Source organism: Python bivittatus, unplaced genomic scaffold (genome assembly GCF_059951505.1).
Source record: "Python bivittatus isolate LINGU-HERP-01145 unplaced genomic scaffold, Pbiv_v1 ctg000560_np1212, whole genome shotgun sequence".
NCBI lineage: Eukaryota > Metazoa > Chordata > Lepidosauria > Squamata > Pythonidae > Python > Python bivittatus.
Window position 1 is genome coordinate 717,600 of NW_028277083.1, and position 23,005 is coordinate 740,604.

Below are 23,005 nucleotides of genomic sequence, written 5' to 3' on the forward strand. Positions count from 1 at the left end.
CAGAGAAATAACCCAGAGAATCCACTGCCATCAACGTGCTGAAGGCTACTGAACCCAGCTGGGTCAATTCATAAAAAGGTGGCATTTTTCTTTCTGTATCAACGTTTTATTAATTTTGAGGGCTGAGTGGAACCTCCTTGGGCAAGAGCAGCCTGCCTCTGGTGGACACAAACAAAGCCTCTGCTTGTTCTGGAAGACATGTTTCCTAGCTTCAGAAAGTGAACGTCGTACGGCAAACTGGGCCTGCAGAGCGGGTGAAAATGTGGCTGCAGAAGGAAGGAATCAGAGTCCCCCAAGTACGTCCTTACCCTGGCAAGCCTCCCCCACCCGGCTGACGAACTCTTGGAGGTTCCTCTGAGGACCTTGAAACGTTCCTGAATTAGGTTTAAAAAACCCCATTAAACTGGACTGGATATTCTGAAGAAAGAAAAAAAGAAATCAATCCTTGCAAGAGATGCTGAAAATTCCCTGTTCCGTTTTTTCAAATTCTTCAGTCTGATTCTTGCGGCTGATTCAACTTCCTTCGTAAATTCGGAGGGCGCAGCAGGAGGCCCTAAAAGCCGGGTGCAAATCTGTTCTCTGCTGCGGGGTCCCTCCCTCTCCCGACTCCCACAACTGTACAACCTTTGGATTCACACATCACAGCAAGCCAGAATGTGGTCTGCTTGATGGCTCTGCCTTTGCAACTCACTTGTGTATCTCTAACCACATAACGGCTTACTGGATGAACTTGGTTTCCTGGTTTGCACAGCTTACTGATCCATAAAGTAACTGCAACATGCTAAAACATACATGCATCGAAAAGCGCTACACGTGTTGCGTGCAGCCAGACACTCTGCTCAGCAGCTTCGCGTGATGTTTTGGCCCGGCTCGCTGCAGCTGCAGGGCTGGTCCTTGCAGGGTCTGTCTGGCCTGCGAGAATCAGAGAGGCCTTCCCCAGCCCTGAGAAGGGCCCTCGGGGCCCTAACTTGGCCCTGCTGTTACAGGGCCCCGGGGGCTGCAGCCCAGCAGAGGGGGCAGGTATCCTGCTCTGGCAGGTATCCTGCTTTCTCCCTGGCGTTTTGGCCGAGAGACGTTGAAAACGCAGCTCCAGGAATGGGAATTGGTGGTTCCTCTTTCTCATGCAGTTCAAATAGCCCACGAAAGTCGCTTTCAGCGGGCAAAGGGTTTGCTTGTGTGCATCCAGACGTGCCACGAATCCCAGGGGCTTGGCTTGGCCGCCCTTCTGTATCAGGCACCCAGGCCCGGGCTCTGCCCCTGGGCCAATGACAGCCCTCCAGAGCCCTTGGGGCTGGAGCTTTGGGGAGAAGAGCAGCCCCTGGAGGTGCAACCAGCGCTGGTGTGGCCCGTAGGGAAGGAAAACCCGAAGTGGGCATTTCTTTGCAGCTCAAGGTCACAAATGCGCCTAAGCATCAGCTGGGCTCTGCCGCCGCCATTGCCTCTCAGTGAAGGAGAGGGGAACAGGACTGTGAAGACTCCAGCAGTGGGGCTGACTTTCATCTGATTTAAGTGCTCCCTTGAGCTCTGGTTATCTCGGAGGCAGAGGAGAGGACTGTGGAAATGGAAGCCTGCCAGATGGCCTTCTGGCCTCTCTTTTGAGCAGGGGGATCTCGGCTCCACCGCCGCTGGCTGCGGGGATCTAGTTTTACTTCTCCGAAGGTTGTGTGTGGCTCGGTTCTCCCATCTCACTATCTTCACTCTGGACTTTAATTTCTGGAGGCTGCTTGGTGCGAAGCACCGAGGGGAAGAAAAATGGAAACAGCTGAGCCTCCCAGTCAGTCGCCTCCTCTAAGAGCAAACAAGGAGCAGACTTCCTAGGAATTGAAAGTAGGGAGGAGCTGCTCTTGGTCAAAAGGAAAAGCGGAGGGTGGAGGGGGGGCTTAAACCAGCTGGAATGATGTCACCCCCTCCTGAAGTTAGCCAGAAACTCAGCACTTAGGTAACCCAGCAAGTTTGGCCTTGCCCAGAACTCCTGGATCCAACCTTTGGCACTCGGCTGACCCCACTCAGCGGCTCTCCTTTGCATTGGAAGACCCACCCCACGTGTTGGACAGTGCAGAGCTTGCGGTCAGGCTCCTAGAGCTGCGCCTGCCTCCAAAAGCCCTTGGAAGGATTGCGCTGGCCCTCCCAGAAGGGCAGCACCACTGGTGAAAACCGAAGCTGCTCCCTTAAGGCCTCCTGGGGTTTCTGACAGCAGCAGCATCTTTTTTCAGGCTCCTGCTGAAGGGGGAAAAGGCTGCTTTAGTGAACCACAGAAAGAGGGCGGTACTTGTACCTGGTCTGAAGCGCTTTTGTAATAATGTTCAAGGGTCCACAGCCGATAAAGCTGCCTCTAGAATGTGGGGATGTGTGTGTTTAAAGAAAAAAAAACATTGTCAGAAACCCTAGGCACGAAACAGCACTTCTCGGAATTCATGTTATTTGAACAACTGAGCTCCGTCCTCCAGGAAGTTAAAAAAAAAAGCCATCCTTCACCAAGACATGTACATTGCAAAAGGTGGCGGTTGCTGTATTAAGCCACAAAAAAAATTCCTAAAGAGAGAGATGGAAAAGTTGAAAATATGAGAGGACGTTCTTGGAAACGGGGGGTGGGGCTGGCCAAGAGCAAGTGGATTCTGGCTAATTCAGAGACTGGTTACGAGAGGGGAGCCCCTCTCTCTGGCCCATCTCCCCACCAATTTAAGAAGCGGACCGAGACGCAGGACTGGGGCTGGTGCCAAAGCTGAGCCTGCCCAGAGCTGGCTGCACCCTGGTTTGTCGGATGCCAGGCTGGAAGTTTCTGCCACTCTGGTCACCTTTCTCCTCCATGTGCAGAAGTGCCACAGGCCCTCCTTGGGGCCTTGGCGCACGTGCTTTTCTGCCCGTGGGACCAGCCATGTGTGTGGGCGAGGGGCAAGAGCTCTGGCTACCGGTTTGGCTACGTGCTTCATTTTTGAAAACAGCATTTTTATACGTTCACTGAAGTGCTTTTCCACGCAAGCTCTACTGTACTATAGATACGTATCTGTAATAGAGCTTTGGGCCTGGGCAAAGGCCCTGCCCTTGCCGGTCTGACAAAACGTTCTCTTGTTTTAAGAGTTATCGTGCATTAATCTTCGCGATGGACTTCTTACAGCTGCAGCCCCCTTGTTCAGGCTCGGTGGGGGGGGAGTGGATCCATGCATGCAAGATCCAAGGAATTTCTTCTGCATCGCTTCCGAAGCGTGTGGGCGCTCGGTGGGACTGCATGTATGCGCATGCACAGAGAGACTGGAGGTGGAGCCAGTTTGTCCTTGTCCCGTTTCATCGTTTCTGGAAAAGTCGGATTTTTCCGAGGGTCCTGAGCGAAAGAGCATGTAACCAGCTGAAGACAGCAGTTGAAAGCAAGAGAGCAACATTCAGCAGCTCTGGAGTAAAGGCCAGAGCTTTCGTTAGAAACACCCCGGCTGAGGGCTTCAGTGCTTCCTGCGTGTGTGAATGCGTGAATGCAGACGAGATGGTGGTAAGACATTCCCAAGCAAAGTAGAGATGGGACTTTTTGAAGACCCTCCAAGGACCTCTAGCTGGTTTTGTTGACTGGCTTCGCCTAAATGTTCCAGTTCTCTATGTTGACCGTAGAGCCTCAGTGTCACCCTTGTTGCCCACCAGACCACCCCACAAGATGCAGAGAAGGTGTCAAGAGCAGGGTGTTTCCCAAGGGGCCGGTCCCTGAATGCAGTTTCTGCTTTCAGGTTTCAGAAAGCGGCTGGTGTTGCAAGGGTTCCCCAGGAAGGAAGAAAGTAGGCTCCGCTGCTCTGCACTCTTGCTTTCTGGCACACGGTGTTTCTTCTTCTTCTTCTTCTGAAAAAGGAACACCCAGCTTCTATCAACAAGTCAAGTGGAAAACAGGGAGGGCCGGTTCTTGGAAGAGATCAAGGGGGGGGGGCTTTGAAAGCGAAGATAAGATGGATATCAAATGGCGGCTAATCAGATAAGCAACTCGGGGAGACTGTAATATGATAAAATCACACCCATGATGATGACCCTTTGGATCAGCAGAATTTGCAGTCTTTCTTCAACCTGCTGCTGGATGCCAACACCTGCAATCCTCCGCTTGATGGAGGTTGACATCTGAAGCCTCTGACGGGCACCAGGTTGCAGGCATCCGATTCGTGCGTTTCTGTGTTGATCCAGCTGCCAGTGCAAGACAGACATGGTTGATGAGACATGCCTTTTGGTCTCCTTCTCTTGAGGTTTTTTTTAACCCTTCATCTTCTCGCTTAATTCTCCTGCCTGTTCTGTCCATTGACCCTGTGGCATTTCGGCACCACCAGAGGTCTCGCCTGAGTGTTGCCCCACCCTCTCCACTAATCTGAACCCTGTTGGGCCAGAATTCCCCTGACTTTCCTTTTGAGGAGCCCCTCCAGGATCCCTTGACTTTCCTACTTCAGATCTAGGGATGGAGAGACGAAAAAGAGAGAAGATTCTTCCCCCTCCCTTGGGACTCGGAAGCCTCAAAGGAGGGGCTTTAACAAGTCAGAGAGGGAGAGCTTGCTGGCAAAATGAACCGGCTGCAGGTAACAGATGCCGGCCTTCAGCCCCAGCAGAGGATGCTCAACATCTCTGTTGAAGGAAAACTCAGCTCCAGCCCAGGAGATGCTGGGAGCTGAGATGGAAAGGGGCACCGAGGCCACCGTCAGGAGGGCCAAGGATGCAGTCGCGGGTGGGGACCTTGGTGCCCTTGGCCCACAGGAAGAGGCAAAGCATCGCCGCTGGCCCTGACTCTGAAGAGGATCACGTTGCCTCCTCTCGCTTTAAGGCGAAAGGGGGATCAGCTCAAACGTTCCTGGTTGCAATTCAGTGCGCATCATTCCTCTGGAATCTGTTGATCTGGACTTTATGGCTGCGAGGGATTTCAAACCACTGACGCTGCAGTTGTGTCTCTTGATTTAGTATTCATAAGGCTTACTTCAAGGAAATGCAAATAGGACCGCAGGGTTATTTTACTTTTTATTGTTTTTAATGTGTCTTGATTTCTCCCATGTTTAGACAGGATTTTTCCTCAGAGTGTAGAAGGATCTGGTGAATAATGCAGCTGCCTCTATTTCTGTTCCACGGAGGTGTCTCGCGGTCTTCCATTTCACACATCTGCTGCCTCAGTTTAGGACAGCCTATCGGGCAACAACTACATTTTCCTTTGCCCAGCCACAAGAAACATTGCTCCAGGCAGGCCATGCATGTGGAGGATGGAGGGGGGCCAGCCCCCCAATGGCTTGCCAAGGGCTGGTGCCCCCTTGGAGGGCGCCATTGCCTGCAACGGCAAGCTGAGCCAGTTTGGCAACAGTGATGGGGAGCCCGAATGTCAAAGCATGTCTGGGCCAAAGGGTCGCCGGACGCCAGCGCCGAAAGGGGCCTTTGGACATCCCGCTGTGGGACTCGGCTGCTGCCTGCCAGGAAGCCTGGTGCCCGGGGCAGGGTGGCCTTCTGCAGTGGAGGGCATCTTCCTGGTCAAGGCTCAGGGCTGTCTGGCCTTCGTACCTGCTTCTAGGCACGAGGCTGCCATCGACCTTGCCCTTTCCGGCTCTGGGGAGGAGAAGGCCCCACGCAGGCCCTCTCTGGCTTCAGACAAACCAGCAGCCGGCTCCTCCTGCTCCTGCCACGCTCGGCAGACTTTCCTCCACACGGACTGCGACCATCCTCCACTGCCAAAGAAAGCTCTGTTGGGAACCAGCCAGGCTGCAGAGAGGCAGAAAGGAAAGTGTTGCCAGCAGACTCAACTCATCCTGCACAGCTTTAGGGAACCCTAGCCCAGAATTAAAGGCTGGTGCAGGATCCAGGCTCATCGAGGCACGCGGCTTTGGCTCCAGACGGTCTGGGCGCCCCCCCGGCCCCCCAGCACAACAGAGCCTGCTAGGCAAGCCGTGTGGCTTCAGGCAGCCGCCCGACGCCCCAGGGCAGGTTCCGTCCAGCCGCTGCCAGGCACCCAGCCCCTCTCGGCGGGGCACGGAGGTCCCATCAGGAGCGCTTCAGGGCCCGGCGGCTGCCCGGGCCGGCACACGTTCGCGTCTCATCGTTCCTCTGCCCCGACTCAGATGACACAGCTGGACAGGCAGGACGAGCTGGAGAAGGGGTCCCACAAGGAACCGGTCCTGTGCCATGAAGGTCTTTGCAGGGGAACCAGCACCGTGAACTGCTGGCTGGCTGGGGAATTCGGGGAGTTGAAGCCCACCCATCTTTGCTGCTGAGACTGTGAAAGACTGGTCTAATCATGGGTGGCGGGGGGCGAGTGACCGTGAGGAGGATTTGGCTGGGAATGCTTCAGAGGCAGCGCCTGGCTTATGCACGTTCCAGTACAGGGGGTGAAGCACCGTTTCTTCCCACCGTTTCCTTACATGGCCGCCTGGCGGGAAAGGAGACCCAGGCAGCAGCTCCCGCTAAGCCGAACGGCTCAGGCCGGCCTTGGACGGGTGAATGGAAGGCCTCGCTGCATCATCGCGTTTGGAAAATGGCTTCGACTTCCGCACAACCTGCTTACCGTTGTACCTTCCGGACATCGCGGGTGCCCACCGTTCCGGCGCAAATGCCCTTTTGCAGCTCGGCTCACCGCCTGGGAAAGGGGGCTGCAGCTTGGCCCTTCGGCCCCCTGCCCAGCCTGGCCTCAGCCTGCCTTTGCCCAGAAGCCCCGGGTGACACTCCCTTCGGAGAGAGGGCCCCCCCGGCCCAGCACCTGGCAAAGAGTGCTTCTCGGGGGCAGGGCTCGTATCCAGCATCCAGATCCAGCATCACCTACAGAAACTGAGTTCGAATTCCCCCCCAGGTCAGGGAGGCTGCCCTGAGAGTCCAAGAGGCCGGCTGCACTGATTACGAACTGCTGCCTCCCACTCTCTTTTTTCTGCCTCCTTTTAATTCGACAGCAATCAGTGCCTGGGAGAAAACAGTTTAAAAAATATTTTAAAAGCCTTTGGTGAAAACGGTTTTGTTAAGCTTTTCTAGGGAAGCTGCAGATGGATTCTTTCCAGCAGTAAATACTTCCAAGGAACAATCACAAGCTTTTTTAAAAAAAAAGAGCACTCGAGGTCATAAGGAAGGAAAGGGATGGGGTGGGGAGGCAGGAGAGAGAGAGAAGGCCAAAGCTGGCCAATTTAGACTGCAAGAAGGTCCCCCCACTCCCAAATTCAGCCATCAGACTTCCCCACCGCTGAGTTAAAGTGCTTTCTCTACCCATCCCTGAGCCACATTGGATGCTGTGGAAGAAGGAACCGGCAGGTTAATTTGCAAAAAATCAGGATACCCTCCAACTTCTCTGCAGCAGAGTGCAAATCCTGCTTTGAGCGCTGGAGTCGCTTTGGGAGGCTAAACGCCTCCAGAGCCTAGAGATGAAGTTTGGGGGCCCACGGGCAGGAGCACTCCGGCTCAGCCTCCTTCCTTTGATACCAGCCAGCCTGCGGCCCTCAGAGAGAGCAGGAGCCGGCTCCTCCTGCAGCCTTCCAGCCATTGGTGTTTCCAGATACACTTCCTCCGAGCAAGGAGGCTCCACGGAGGCAGCGGCGCCATTCAAAGTCCCTTGTGCTGCATGACCCTCTCCGGCCGCTGCCACGCCGTCTCCCTCTGCCCCTCTTGCCAAGCCAGAGCAGCAGGTGACCCTCCGCCTTGCAGCTGCAGCCGTTCAACCCCCTCCGCCCAACGACGCCCTTTGCCCTGTTCCACCTCAGGAGGGGGCAGGCCAGCGAGGATCCCGGCCAGGGGCTGGAGGCGGCAGCAGCGCACGCAGCCGCAGGAGGGGAGAGAAAGCCCAACGCTCTGCGCACACAAGGCCCAGGTAGGCGATGAACGGGCAGGCCTGGCACCAGCCACGCAATTCCTCCGTACCATCAGCTCGGGACGCCTGCCTTTGTGCTCGCAACCGCGGATCCTGGCCCTTCTGACGCCCCCGGAAGTAGGCGGGGGAGGGCTGTGCAGGACCCTCTCCGCTCCTGATCCGCCTGGCAGCCCTGAGGGGTTGCAAAAGCTGGGCAGTGGGGCAGGGGGAGCCTGGCATCAGCCCTCATCGAGGGTGCCTTCCATGGCTGCACGTCACAGTGACTCGGCAAGATGGATTTCCCAACAGCACCGTTCAATACCACCCTGTATTTTTCAAAGCGCCGCCTTCTTCCCTCCTGTTCGCAGCTCTTTGGGAAGAGGATTTCCCAGCTGATGGCGCTACGCTGCCTCTCCGCTTCGCCCAGCGCCCACCGGGGTTGGGATCCCTTTGAGGAATGGCAGTCGAGCCCCAGAGGAGGGTCTCGAAAGAGAAAGAGATGTTAAAAAATGGGTAACTGCAGATGTCTAGGATCTAAAATCCAGGTGGGCAGGAAGGTGTCTGTTTACGTGGCCAGAGTCACGTGGTCTGAGTTGGGCGACTGTATAAATGTTCTAAATAAGAAAATAAAACACAAATCCAGGGAGGGCGGTCCAGAGCTCTGCGGACAACCTGCCCTCCCGCCAGAGACCCGCTCGGAGCGTCTGGAGCAGCGTCGTCACTTTTCGTCTTTGCCCGGGGGCTGCGGGACGGGTCTTGCGTGGCTAGGCCCTCCCAGTGCCGTGCAGCCCCCGAAGGGGCCAGACGCCGATGGAAGGCCTCTTGCCGCCCAGCATCCGCGGGCCAGGCCTGCAGCGGCCCCGTCCGGGCTGGCTCTTTCACGGGCATCCGGGCCGCTTGGATCTGCGTTCGCGCAACTTTGTTCGCGTCTCGCCTTCCCGCCCTAACGAAGGAGCGCAAGGTGAGGGATCCGGGACTTCCTGGAGGGTGCGGAGAGGGACCGGCCCCACTCCGGCTTAGCTCCGCCGAGGGGGCGCCCCACGCAGAGCGGCACAACCCCCCCAAACCTCCGGGATCGAGAGCAGGGGAGGAAAGAGGGTGCCCTTCCGGCCAGCCGTCGCGTGGCCTGATCCCCGTGGAGACGTGGAGCCCTAAAAGTTGCGCCCGCTCTTTCTCCCCGTCTGCTGGCAGCACTTCCCCCCTTACAGGAGAAAAGCCGCTCGGCTGGAAAGAAGCCAGCTGGCCGCTTGGCACGCGGCCGCCGGGGCGTGTCTGGCCCCTCGCCAGAGCACGTCTCTTAGTCAGAAGGAGGGTGGCTTCCAGAGAAGTTATGGGGGGAATTAAGCAGAAGAGAAAAGCTGGAGGCTCTGCTTGTGCGAGCGTTGCCCAACAAGCGTTTCACATGCAGGGCGTCGATGGCCGGTTTGCTCAACGATCTCACTTCAACGACCCAGGGGAGCCCCGCTGCCCCTCCGCCCAGCCCCCCAAAACATGAGGACCCTGCCTGGGCCTGGCATCTTCCCCTTCCCCTTCCCCTTCTGGAGGAGGGCTAGGACGAGGGTCCCAAAACCCAGGCAGAGGGCGGGGAAGGCACACCTTGAGGAAACGCTCCCTTCCCCTGGCGCCACGGGTAGGGTTACCCCAGGACTCCCTTCCGAGGGGGCATTTCATTGGCTTGAGTCGGGGCGAGAAAAGGCAAACCGATCCCTTTGGGCTTGTCTTAACTTCTAATTGGGGCAAGTGCATCACGTTTGGTTCATTTTTTAAAAAGTTTGCACTAGAGTGTGTATATACGGGCCGGGGCATTCTGGGAGTTGAAGTCCACGCAGCTTGAAGTGGCCCAGGCTGAGCAACCCTGTCTTAGATGCACTTCCCTGCAGGCCGTTCAAATCCCAGGCAAACCTTTCAGTACAAAGGCCGCCGTACCTCTGACCTGGGACCTTCTGAGCAATGCTTTTGCAGAGGCCTGCGAAGGAGCCGCGGTGCAGCATTCCCACGCAGGCAGCCTGGGAAAGCGAAAGCCCCTCGGGGGGAAACAGAGACTCTGCAATTCGATCTGGAGCAGAGCCGACTGGTTGGGACAGAATCTCTCCAGTCTGTTGATTGGAGATTGCCACCTATCCTTGGAAGTTGATAAGCCCAAGATCCTTTCACAACAGAGAGCCCAGGGAGGGGCGGGGAGAACAATTTTGCAGCTGATAAGAAAGTGTGTTGCGGGTTCAAAACAACTGCATGCAAATTCAGGCCAGCCCCAGGCCTGCGCTCTTGACCCTCGGGTTTAGGAGGACCTTCAGCCATGGCGGGGGCCAGGCTGGCCCCAGAGGCGAAGCACTGCTGGGAAAGCATTTCTGGGCCCCCCGACTGGATCTGGCCAGATGTGCGGTCTGCAGGGTTGACCCTTGAGAGGCTGTGCGCAGGGCAAGAGGAGACCCGGTCCCCCGATGAGGCCGGGGCCAGACAGGAGCTCCCAGGCCTGTCTTGGGGCGCTTCATGGCAACAAGTGGGACCCACCTGGGCCCGCTCTGAGCCAGACAAAAGTTGCCAAGAGTTCCCAGCACAAATCTCACCTGAACAAGGGGAAAATAAATGTATTTTTATCTATTTATTTACTTTGTTTGTATGCGGTCTTCTGTCAGAGCATACCACGTGCATGGAAAGTTTCACCCGCTCAACCTGGTGTGAAACCTCAGTTCAAAACCATAAAAACCCTGCTAGAAGAAGAGGTGGGCAACTGAAGCCAGGAATCGTGGAACCCTTCCTCCTTTCCTGGGAGAACCTCTCAAACGCAGGCAGTCACCATTCAAGTCCCTGCCGAGCACCGGGGGCAACCCAGCAAAAAGGAAACCCCACAGCCGAGACCCACTTCTTCCAGCCTGGCCAGAGGCAGCAGAGGGTCGGCAGACGAGGGCAGGGCCAGGGCGCACCCAGATCCTTTAGATCCCAGGCACTGAATTCCCAGCATGGCTTTGCCTCTTGGAGCCCGTTGCCCAGGACTTTGATCTTTAGTTATTCATCTCCTTTCCTGGGAATAGGGAAGAAGATAAAGTTTGGTTTGCATTGTCCTCAACCAGCCCAGTTTCTCCCACAAATCATGGGATCTGCCAATCTGCTGCCAGAGCAAAACCTCAGCAAGCAGATGCCACAGTGAGTGTGCTCTGCACAGAGAGGCCCTGAGAACTTCCTAGTCAGCTGTTCCCCCGCCCCCCCCCCCGCCCTGCAAATGCCTTTTGTAGGGCCTTTTCCAAGCCGTCCCGAGGAGGAGCATCTCCTGAGCAGGCCTGCCAAGAACGGGACCACCAGTGGCCTAGAGACCCCCACTCCAGAGGGAGACCCAGCCTGCGAGAGAGTCTGGGCAGCGTCAGTGGGGAACCTCTGGGTGCGCAGCTCCGTCTCCTCCTCCCCGGCTCAGGAAAGCCTTGCAAGGGTCTTGCCAGCAGCCCTCTACGGGCCACCGCCAAACCCAGGCATGCCCACGACCAAGGGAGATTCTCACGGGGTGTCCTAGGTTGCTGGTGCCTCGGGCTGTTCCCCTTGAACGATGACTCTTTCAGCCCGCTCGCTTTCTCTCCGTACTTGTAAAAAGCCACCCGGACGATTTCTGGCAAGCGAATGGCGAGCCAGAGCCGCCCAATTGGGCGTCCACTGACTTTGGAGCTTGGGCACCGCCGCAACTCTCCTTGGGCTCGGCCCCTTCCCCTCCCTCCCCTCCCCTCCGTTCTTGCTCAGCCAGCGGAGAGACTGCGGCCGCAGGGTCCTCCGCAGGGCCAGCCTGCAATAGCGACAGGCGGCCGCGCTCGGCAAGACGGAGGCGCTGCCCTGAAGAGACCAACCGCCCGCATTGCCTGCCCGCAGCCCCGCAGCCCCGTGTTGCCGCAGAAAGCCCGCCTTTCCTTCAGAGAAACTGGGTTTCCTAAGAAACCGCAATGCATTCCAGCCCAATTCAAAATGCTGTCCTGGCCTTCAGCTGCTCACTCCTAATAGGAGGTCATTTGTTCACACAGTGGTTCTGGGCAGGCACACACCCACCCCTTCAGAGCTCACCGGGTTCTCCAGAGGGTTTCCAAAAGGCTTGTGTTTACAGTAGGTGAGCAGGCAGGCTGGGCTGGGCTGGGCTGGGCTGGGCTGGGTTGGGGGCGGTGAGTCCTCAGCTTATGCTCAGATGCCCCGGGAGAGATTCGTGGATAGAGGGTAAGGACAGCAACCGCTGCTGCCTGGGTCGACCGACATGTCAGCCTTCTCTTTCACTGAGGTCAGCAGAGGAGGCTGAACGTCAGAAGGGCCAGGGAGACACAGACCGACCCCTCTGCTGGCAGGGGCTGGACCATTGTCGGCAAGTGCTCTCAGGCAACCGTGGTGTTTTCCTAACCAAGAGGAAGGGCAGGGAAGCTGGCTGGCGCTTCCTTGTCCTGGGATGACTGGTGTGTAATGTGAAACCTTCCACCAGTGACTAATGGCTCCCCTTTGCTGCCTGGCCCAGTTCTGGCTGTTTCCACTCTGGAGAAGGAAACAGAAGAAGTCTTCTGGAGAACTTGGATGGTCATTACCACAACTGCAGCCAGCCCTCAGCAGTACGGCCCAGCTCGGCAGGCTTGTTTTGCTTCAGCTTCTGCTGGCATTTTAAAACAGTTCAGGAGGGGCAGGCTAACGCTGGCATTTCCTTGGTCCCCAGAGGGGTTCTGGTTCGTGCTGAAAGTGGCCCTGAGAAAGGAATGACAGTGTGACCAAGCATTGCCCGCTCAACACGGCCAGCTCCTCAGGGCTCCCTCTTTTGTGCGGGGGCACCACGGGAGCTGGCGTCTGTGCCGGCCAAGCATCCTGGCTTACTGAACTGAGCCAACGGCACCCCACGAGTTCGGCTTTCAGTCCCCTTCTGGGTCAACTGCACCCCAAGCCATCGTCGAGGGAAGCCACGTTTAGTAGCAGAGGGGGAAGCGCAGCTCCCCACTCCCACAAACAGCAGGGGCGGGAGGGCAAACCCATCCGCGTGGCAGTTGGGGTAGGACTATGTGTCCCGGGGAGGGCAACTTTGCCCCGTAAGAAGCAAAGCGTGGAGAGATGCCCAGCAGAAAAGCAGCAGAGTGTTCACGTTCTTCTTCTTCCACTGCAGCGATAGCAAGAGTGGTGACCTTCTCCTCCTTCTCCTTCCCTTAGTGTTGCTGAGGCGACTCTTCTCTTGCATTTCCCACCCACCCACCCGCTTCCTCCTGGTCTGGCATTCCAGAGACAGGGTGGTTCCCAGCTTGAACCTGATGGCAGGGAAGGTGGCATGGACCCCGTTCTGCCCTGGCCTGCCAGGCAGTCTCTGCCTTGCCCTGCAGGAACAGCAAAAGCCCAGCACGGACCCTCTCCCCAAGTCGCCATGTCATGTGCAGATGCTGAGGAGGTTGTGGCATCTGCACCGGCTTGGCAGGCCTGGACACTGGCGCCAGGAACAAGGTAGCACGAGGCCTCGCACTCCCCAAGTGGCAGGGCTTCTGCATTTGGGGCTGAGGGATCCAGCATCCTGGCTGCCCCTGCTCCCCTCCGGACCAAACTGGATCGGGGGACTTTGGGGGCAGCAAGGATCCTTTCGGCTAGCCACCAGTCACAGCAGCAAGAGAGCCACAGACCTCCTTTGGGCACCTTGGCACGGGCAAAGGTTCTTCCCCAAATCAAGAGGGCTCTTCTTGGAGTCAGCCAAGCAGGGAAGTTGGTTTCTGGAAGAGTGGAACTGAGCGAGCCAGGCACATCTCTTGCGTGATGTCCCTGCTTTATGTCATAAACAAGGGAGCAGGGTGGATTAGAAGGAAAAGTTAGTACAACATGTAACAGCATGTCCTGGCTGGAAGAACGGATGAAAGATGACTTAAATGGTACAAGAATAGCTGCTAGATTCCCAGATGCTGCAGTTTGTTATTTGACACACACATTACTACGTATCCTGTTTTTGTTCATGACAAGCAACAGCCCTGCAGCTCCCTTCATCCCCAGTAATTTGCAAGGCCTCCTTGGAGTTGGGGAGATGATGCTAGTAGGCTTGGAAGCCTAAAAGCCAACACCCCCTTGGCTTCTGCAGAGAAAGTAAATAGCAGCAGGGCAAGAACGCCCCCCTCCAATATGCGAGGGGGCGTGTCCGCATAGCGATGGTAAGGGGGTATGAGATGCAAGCAATGCTCCTCCCCCGGGCCAGCCATTGCCACCCACACCCCAGGGAGAAGGACCTCTGAAGCTCTTCCCATTTAGAAATAATTACTGTAATGAGGGCTTTGGAGGTCTGATGGGGTAGGTTCAACTGGAACTATTATCTACCCACAGAGATTCCAGGAACAATCATTTCTGTAGGCATCTCAAACTTGTCTAATTAAATCCTTTAAACGAACGGCTCTTTTTGTATCTTCTGGCCTCAAGTTCTGAAAGCGCACGTTCCCAGCCCTGTCCCAAACTCGCTGTTATTTGTTTCCACTGATTTACCACGGACTCACCTTCTAGGAGAGGGGGAGAAAGCTCTTCCCTCTCTCATCTGCCCTCAAATTCTGTCCTAGGAGTGCTCCTTCCATGAAAGAATGTCCAGCTGTGGGCCATTTTGCCAGCTCTTCTGCAACTTTCCTGTCCACAAGAGAGAACTGGGATTTCTCTGTGCCCTTATTTGGACTAGGAACCATCCAACTTTACTCTTGTGGGAGTGTCAGAAAATTGCACAGTGCAGATACTGTCAGAGTAAGAAAAGAATCCAATGTTTGGGAACAAACAGTTCTTCTTTTGAGGAACATTGTCTGCTTGGAATGTGCAAGGAACCCAAGAGAAGAAGGTGAGATCCACAATCTTGGAAGAATTCCTGTAGGGAACCCAAGATCAGCCCCCAAGCTGGCCTTCACTAGTCAAGCGTGATCAGATTGCCCAAGGATACCTTCCCACTTGGACCCAAGAGGAAACTTCTTACACTCTGGAGCGAGAGGCCCCCTCCTGCCCTCAGGGTTGGATTTCCCAGGGTCTTGGGCAGAGAGAAAGAGCACGTCCAACCACGGATGCCTTCTTGCTTGCTGGCCGATTGCTGTCAGCAGTGGCCCTTTCTCTCGCCACTTGTCAGAAAGCTTCATCCCATGGGCTTCCTTAAAGATGGGGCACACGTGCCATGGAGTCAGCTTAGGAGCAGGAACGGCCTCCTCAGCTCACCATCTGCCAGAATGATTTCTGAGCCAGAAAAGATCCAGAGCACAGCCCAACTCCTGGCACACGAAGGACAGAGACTCTGGACGTTCCCGGCCGGGGGTTTCACTCCTGGCATCTCTGGAGTTCATTAGATGGGTGAAGGCAACTTTCTGGGGGAGGGGGCAGAATCCCAAGGAAAAAGCCCTAGAAAGGTGATGTTCGGAAGGGCCTGGAAAGAGTCAGAAGCTGAACTGCCCCAAAGAGACCCTGCTGGAGCTGCTGCACTTGTGGGGCAGCCGGGGGGGCAATTTCTGTGACTCACAGCAGTAAAGTTCACTCTGACGACCTCCGGGCAGGTCTTCCTGGAGAGCCCTAGGCTACAGGGAAGGCGGAGCTGTTGAAAGGGGGTGTTTGCCCTGACCATTTGGGCTGCAGGCCAAGAGCCGGACCCAAGAGCGCTACTCCTGGCTCCTCCTCCGAAACTCAGCTATCTCAAAATGTCTGGCAGGGCCAACGTCTTTCTCAGGAAAGGGCAGGTCAGAAAAAACATTCACGTGGAGGAAGCCGGTGCACAGCCGAGGACAGGCGCCCGCGATGGCGAGGGGGCTGGCGTGGCAGGAAAAGGGAGCCGGGAAGGGCACAGCCAGGAGAGGGGCGGCGCGTGGGGGCCACTGAGTGCCACCTGCGTGGCGCCCTTTTCTCCGGGGAAGGTGATCGTTGCCTGAGCAAGCCAGCCCCATCAGGGCCCTTTACATCACCGTTCACTCGTCCGGTACGCCAGGAAGCCACTTCCTCTCTCTTTATGAGCACTTGCAACAGAATACCAAGAACTCCGCTGAGCAACATCCACCTCTCGGCTTCTTTCGCTGTTATTGCACATCATCCACCCTGCCGACCGGGCGGAGTTAGTGGACGGGACGTCCTGGGGGCTTTTTGGCTTCCTCAGGTGCCCCGCCTGGAGCCGTATGGAGGGGGAGGGTTACGCATTCTGCAAAGCAAATAAATCCACATGCCCGTGAGGATCCCTCTGAGAAACCAAACATGACCCCCATCCCACCCCCAAACTGGAAACATCCAGGAACTTTGGCATTTGGTCATGTCCCGAAGCCAAAGAGCATCCACCCCTCGTCTGCACATGGGTGCGCGTCTCGGGTGGCATTTCCGTGGCTTCCCGTCTGGTTGGCCACGGAGGGGCAGCGTAGAGAGTCACCTGTGGGGGAGGCATGTGGACGTGTGTCTGTCCTCTGAGGCTCCCCACCCCCGTTAGCATACCTGCAGACATGGCTCATCCCTTTTCTGGGCAAAAGGTGGGAACTCACGGCCTGGGTGACGTTCCCTGGGTTCTTACTCAGATTGGCAGGGGGCCAGTTTTGAGCAATGGCTCAGAGATCCTTGCTGTGACTTCAGAGAAAGACGCCTCATACTGTGGAAACCCTTCCCCACTCGGAGGGGCGGGACTACAATTCCCCAAAGGCTTGGCCGGTGCGGCCCAGCCCTGGCACCCTCCGTCTGTCCGAGGGTGGGTGGGTGGGCTGGTTCTCCGCTGGGGGCTGGGCAGCTCCAGCGCAGCACAGTGCCCGGCCCCTCGGAGCCCGCTGCCTCCCTTCCTGGCCGGCTGTCACAGGACAAGCAGGAAAGAACCGGACCTTCCCGAGACACACAAAACTCCTTTTTCAGAAGTTTGCTGTTTCCCTCTTTCTGTGAAGCTGCACAGATGCTTTCCAAGGAAGCTTCTTCTGAGGTGGACTCGGGGCCTCCCGGAGGCCGTCGTCTCAACGCACACAGCTGCTTTCCCTGGAAAAGGAAATCAACTGTCATGGACTAGTCAGCTGGGGCGGTGGGGCTGGCTCTGATAAAATAAGACACACATTGTTTAAATAGAAGTCGTAGAGAGATAACGAGGGACAACAGATAACATCTTTTGTAATAGCATCAGAAGGAAACTGATTCATGAAAGGTTGAATCACACCCATGCAAGAAGCCACTGCTGGCCAGGATCCGGGAAGGTGGGATCCCAGCTGATTAGGATGGGGGGTGCTTTACAGCCTCAGGAAGTTCAGGTAGTCAGGCACTGCCTAGGCAAAGGGGCTCATCTCCTCCCACCCCTGGCCGAGAAAGGCAATGTGCGTGGGGTGGGGCGGGGCCCAAGACGCCGGACTTGGAAGTTCTTGGAAAGTGGTTCCAATTAGGAGGCTCGTGAACAGCTGGCTCTGGACCAGCCTTGTCTTGAGTTGGTGCCCCAAATCCTGGGTTGGGTTTTTTCCTGGAACACAAGCACACCATGCAGTTCTTCCTTGGATGCCCTCTGGGGCCAAAGCAGGAGGTCGCCCTGCATGCAGACCTTCACTGGGGCTTCTGGTGCGCTCGTTGTCCTCACAAGGAGGTCATCCGAAGAAACCAGATCCATGCTGGCATATTGTTGGCACGGCTCTGTAGGAGGCAACACTCCCTTTCTTTCTCAATTCTGCAAGTTGGCACTTAATTCCTCACAAACACCATATTAATCAGGAGCAAAGCTATTCCCCTTCCCGCCCTCTCCCAGTAAGTTACTACTGAGATGTTTGAGATGTGATATTCACAGCAAACTGGAGAATGGTCACGAAGATAAGCATTTTTTTCTCTTTAATGTTTCCTGGTGGTGGTGGTGGTGTGGGATGTCAACTCCAATTCAGAGACACCTTCCTTTTAGGTAAATATTTTTCAAATTTGTGTAACACTTAAAATGGAACCTGTGTCCTTTCTTTGAGCAATGCTATTTTTTCTCCAATCTGTGGATCAAAATAACTCCCCTGCTGGTTTAACTCGTCATCTGGATTCACTCCCTGCCATCATCAGGTAACAGCTGGGGATGGAAGGGACTTCTCTGAAGTTGGAAAAGAACCTTCCATTCCATCCATTAATTTTCCATCCACAATCTAAGAGGCCCCTGGTTAGCCAGGGGATAAGAACAACAATGCAGAATGCAAAATGTCAAGTTACAAGAACCAACGGGGGAATTTTTATACCAAGAGATCCAAACTGGAAGCAAGGAGGAATTTCCCGACTCTGAGCGCTGTGGAACAGCCTCCATTTCTGGAGGTTTTCAAGCAAAGGTGGGACAGCCCTTGGGATGGCATGAGAGTTCCCACCCTGAGCAGGTGGACTAGGAGACTCCAAGTCCCCTCCAACCCTAGGATTCCAGGATTATGGATTCAGCACAGAGGAAGCCACGCTGCCCAGAGCACAGAAGTGGGACCGTTTGACCATCACGGAGCTTCCACCGGTGACTGAGACACATTTAAACATTTCGAATAAAGGTGAATGGATTTGGTATGACACCATCCAACCTGAAGCCTCTTCCAGGAGAACATGAAGGCAGCCCCACAAGGGGAGGTTGACGCACATCACAGGCAGCTAAGAGCCATCAGTACGGTTGGGCCTGAGGAGGATAAATCCACCAGGAAGGCTTTCTGTGGAAATGCTCTGGTTTCACAAGATTCTTTACTGCTTCAAGAAGAGCTCACCCTGCTATCCTACCTCCCTGCAGAAAATGTTTACAGCTGCATTAAAAGCCACGGCACAATCCTCATATTAAATGCCATTTTAAACTAACTGCCATCACACAGCCTGGTCCCTCCCCTCTCCCCAATTAACAGGGAATCTTGCAAAGTTATCCCACTCAATCTCTCTCGAAAGAATCCAGCACTTAAGAGTTCAAGGTGGCTCTGGGGCAGCGGGGGGTGGGGGGGCATAATTTGTCTACAACCTTTCCCAGCTATATATTTCCAGTTAAACCCAGCCCATCGCTCCTCCAAATTCCTTATTAAAAGGAAGAGAGAGATCTGCATGTTGATGGCTGCCCGCACATCTCCGCCTCCTTAGGCTGGAACAGCTGTTGGCCCCCCAGAGGAAGAAGTTACTTTTTTTTTTTTTTTTAATCTGCTCTCAGTCGTTACCGACTCTGCAGTGACTGCTTGGACGAGTCCTTTTGCAGTTTTCAAGGCAAGTGTTTCGGCAGTGGTTTGCCAGAGCCTCCTTCCTAGAGCAGAGCCCAGCTGGCGAGTGCAGGAGGCAGGGTTTCCGTTGCTTCGCGCCCTTTTCGGGCGCACGCGGTTTTTCGCGCTTACCGGCAACTGCTCCCGACTCCTTTTGCAAGGCACCGCCAGCATTTTTCCTCCCACCGGAGTGAGAGTACCCAGTTATCTACTCACATGAGTTTTCGAACTGTTGGGTTTACAGGAACTGGGGAGGAAACAGGAGCTCACCCTGCTAATGCGAAGGCTGGACTCGAACCGCTGAAGCGCCGACCATTTCTGGCCAGCAACTTTCAGCGTCATTAAGCCGCTGCGCCACCGCGTCCCCAGAAGTTACTTTAGCATTATCTAATAAGGGAAAATATGGCACTGGCTTTCACGGATTTGACTTCTGACACAGAAGAAAAATAGAGGGTGGGGAATCCCCAGCATGAGAAGTCCTTGCCATCTCTGCAGGAATAATTTGGGGGAGCTTTCACTAACCTGGGGCCTCCAGAGATTGGGACAATTCCCAGAATCCCCAGCCCACACAATGAGCAGAGCTGCCTCCTTACCCAACATCCAGGAACTGCTGCCTCCCAGCCCCGGAGGCTGACTCACCTGAACTGGCTCTGAGCCGGCCCCAGATGCCAGTCCCACCCAGAACCTGCCGATCATTGCTCAAGTCTCTTTCCTCTCCCTCCTTTGTCAGAGCAATTCTTCAAACACATCTTTGGAACGGCTCAGCGGCAGGTGCGCGAGATTGGCTTGTAAGGTGCCCGGCTTCATCCTGCCTTTATTTCCCATGTCTGACAGCAGGACGGGAGAAGTGCGCGTGGCTGGGCGGCCCAGCTTCCCTTGGACAGGCTCGGAAAGGAACCTTCTCGGGCCCAGCATCGCTTCTGTGCCCGCGCTACCCGAGGCTTAGGACATCACCATGTGCCACGGGCGCTCAGCTGTCTTGCTCCTCGTAAGCAGCCCAGGGTTCTAAGGGACTACCACTTAGAAACTGAACGCCCAGTCACTTTCTTCTCACAACCCATTTCCAACTTCTTATTCCAATTTCCAAGAAGTTCCAGATGACTGAAATGGGGGCCTTCCTTGCCAAATAACCACTTTCGAGGGAAGTTCCAAGAGGTGGTTGGGGCACGCGTGGGCTTTGTCCCTGGGGAACCCAGCCGCGGCAGATTCTTACATCGCGTAGGGTTTGGCAGCAGCCACTTGAGTGCCTGGTCTGAGCAGAGAGACCAGGTACAGCATGCACTGAAGAAAATAAAGGTGTCACTGAGCCACTGCTGTTTCTAAAACGTGGCTTAGCATGACATATGAGCCAAGGCCACGCCGGCATCGGTTTGCTTCTAGGAACGCAGCTGAATTCTGTGAAAAACAGGCTTTGGGAATTTAAATACATTCACTTCATGTTGCTGTTTTAGGAATCGGATCCATCGTGCTGTAAAGAGGAAAGCTCTGAACTCTTCTATGGCTCAAGCACTGGCCGTCTTCACAGATCACCTCCCAAATGCGCAGAAGAGGCCGGCCGCACCCCTCCGGGTAGCTCGATTAGCGGGGCTGGGCTGATTTAAGAGCCGCGCGGCTGAGTGCGACCCCAGCCTCTCTGCTGCCGGCCTCCCCTGAGGTCTCGGTGCTCGGCCTCTGACGGGCTCGTACTTACAAAGGCCGACGCTCCTTGCACCGGGCCACCCGATTCCCAAAACTCTTCCTGAATTCAAGCTCCATTCCCAGGAGAAAAAAGAAACACTTCTGAAGCCGGGTGTCACATCCGTCACACTCCCTCCAATTAGTGAAAGGCTGTGACCCTTTTTGAGAGCTAAATTCTGGCAATGCAAATATTAAAGGGAGCTGGTAGAGCAACGAACGTGCTAAAACACAAGAAATGACTCCTCACGATAGGATTGCTTGCTTGGACCTTCAGGATTCACTGGGCACGAGGTCTGCTTTGCTTGCGCAGGTGTGCCCAGGAGATTAACCGCAGCGCATGACCGCAGGCACCCCATGGGCTTCTTAAGTCCTTCCAGCCCCTGCGGAGGAAGCAGGGAGAGGATCACCTCCTGCTGCTTCTTTTTGGAAAAGGACGGACCCGCGGGGGCCTGACTGGGGGCCTCGGAGGACAGAGCGAGGGACGTGCCCTTGCCCAGCCTTTCCCGCCCCCGCCACGTGACCACGCTGGGGCGAAAAGCAAAACAGCGAATCGCAGCGTGTTCCGAAAGAAGTCCCATTTTTCTGTTTCAGAAGCCAGGAGAGAAAATCATCAGATACGGTGATGTAGAGTTTCCCCTCTGGATTAATTTTGGGAGTTAATTTGAATCAGTTGTGGCGTTTGCATGAGATTCTTCTCACCCCACTCCCATTCAGTGAAGCATGTCGTGAATACACACACACACACACAAATAAAATGGACAGTATCAGTATGCTAAAATATTTTACATTCCTCTGAAATCCTTTACACAAAACTCTTGACAACGTTCCTCCATGTGTTCACCCAAAGCAGCCCTTAAGATGTATGCAAAAGATCTGAATTTTGTATTTGTAGATCCCCACCCATAACAGATGTGTGTGTACTTCAAGTTAAAATTATTTCACACGGAATACACACAAGCTGAATATTAAAGTTTACAGTGCTATGAGTACAAATGGCCAGCTCAGCTAGGATTCCCACAGACTACTCGTGCCCTCGCATAAAAGGGAAAAAACAAAGAAAAATGAAACGGGAAGAGGCTGGTGGACCAGAGGTTTTGCTCCAACGGTGGGTATGTGTTCATGGGGGAAATCCCTCTGTAGTTCCTTGATGCTCCGTTTCTGGGCAGAGCAGGAAGCAGAACGTTTGCTGAAGATCCAACCCAGAGGAGCTGACTTGGCTTTGCTGCAGTCGCAGCTTTTGCTGGCAGCAGACAGACTCAGCAAAAGTGGAACAGAACAAGCAGCAAAGGAAAAATCCACCGGTCCTTCCGAAACATTTCCAATCCCTTAAATTAGGCCCCACCGCCGCCAGCGTCGCGTACGGGTCCTAGATTTCACAGCTGCCTCTTATTTACTTTTCCCTTAGAGAAACGCTGAAGGTTTATTGTTTAAGAGAGCCAGGCCGCAGCACTGGGGAGATCCGCAGGCCTTGAGCCGCTGCTCAGGTGAACGAGGCCTGCCTCACCCTCCCACTCTGGGTCACAATCTGACGGACGACTAAGGCTGCTGCCTCGGGTCTGGGCAGACACCCAGCTCTGCAGCCGGGGGCTGGACGCAGCCGACCGCGAGGATTCTGTCCGCAGCCACGGGGGGGACCAGCGTCAGCGACTCCACGCTCAGGGTGTCCGTGCTGTCCTTGGAGATCAAGGAGATTGTCGGCTGCGGGGCAGGAATCAGGCTCGGAGATAAGTTCGCCGTTTCCACTTCACTCCTTGTAAGGTTCTTGCCAGATTTCAAAACAGGTAGCGAAGAGTGATCTACTGCGGACAGTTGACCGGACGAGGAGGGCACAGATTGCTCAAGCGCGACCGAGTCATCTGCGGAAGAAGAGGGAAGTGCATGACCCTGTTACACTTGGATGCAATGCTGCAAAGCTACCCGGATCCCCTCAGCACCCCAGAGGGCCCGACTATCACGTTCAGACCATCTAGGCAGAACAGCCTCAGAGTTCGAGGACTCCGAGTCTGCCACCCTCACGAAAGCTGAGTGCTATCCTGACCTTTCCACAGCGGGGGCTACTCGCCTGATGGGATTCCTGAGGCAGCCGGGTGGCCAGTGGGAGGAAGGATTAAGAGGACCTCTAGGGACCTCCTGGGCGTGAGAAGCTCCTAGCCTTGGGATGGTGTACCCACACTGTACTTGCGAGTGTAGTTCCTGTGGATGGCTGCCTCGATCTCCAGCCTAGTTCTTTCAGGTCTTTGGGGGAATGGCCATCTTATGGTCATCAATACCCAGGTGGTGATGGCAGGGCATTTTGCTGTGCCTTGGAGACCGTGGGCATAAGGGACGAGCCCCACTTTCCAAAGATACTGGGCCATTTGATAGGCAATGAGCTTCATGGAGAAAAACTTGCAACTGTGCCATTTTGCCTAAGCGATGTCAAGTGGTGGCAGAGTTCTCACACACCAGGAAGAACATGCCACTTGCCTGG

The 23,005-nt window shown here is 55.3% G+C and overlaps 1 protein-coding gene and 1 long non-coding RNA gene across 4 annotated transcripts in view; both read right to left on the bottom strand.

The window, feature by feature from the left end:
- Positions 1-3,299: 3,299 nt before the first annotated feature.
- LOC112541390 (uncharacterized) lies at positions 3,300-15,346 on the bottom strand. The gene is made up of 3 exons (XR_003085384.2): positions 14,218-15,346; positions 13,366-13,504; positions 3,300-12,454 (listed from the first exon to the last, which is right to left on the bottom strand). It is a non-coding gene; the product is annotated as an uncharacterized LOC112541390 (long non-coding RNA).
- Positions 15,347-21,303: 5,957 nt separating this feature from the next.
- CLEC16A (C-type lectin domain containing 16A) overlaps positions 21,304-23,005 on the bottom strand; it is a 49,524-nt gene continuing 47,822 nt past the window's right edge. For 2 of the 3 annotated variants that reach the window (XM_088147889.1, XM_088147888.1), the window contains one exon: positions 21,304-22,391. In XM_088147889.1, the coding sequence (XP_088004015.1) occupies positions 22,072-22,391 (320 nt within the window). In that variant the 3' untranslated portion in view covers positions 21,304-22,071. The remainder of the gene's footprint in view (positions 22,392-23,005) is intronic. The other variant, XM_088147890.1, reaches the window with a different exon arrangement.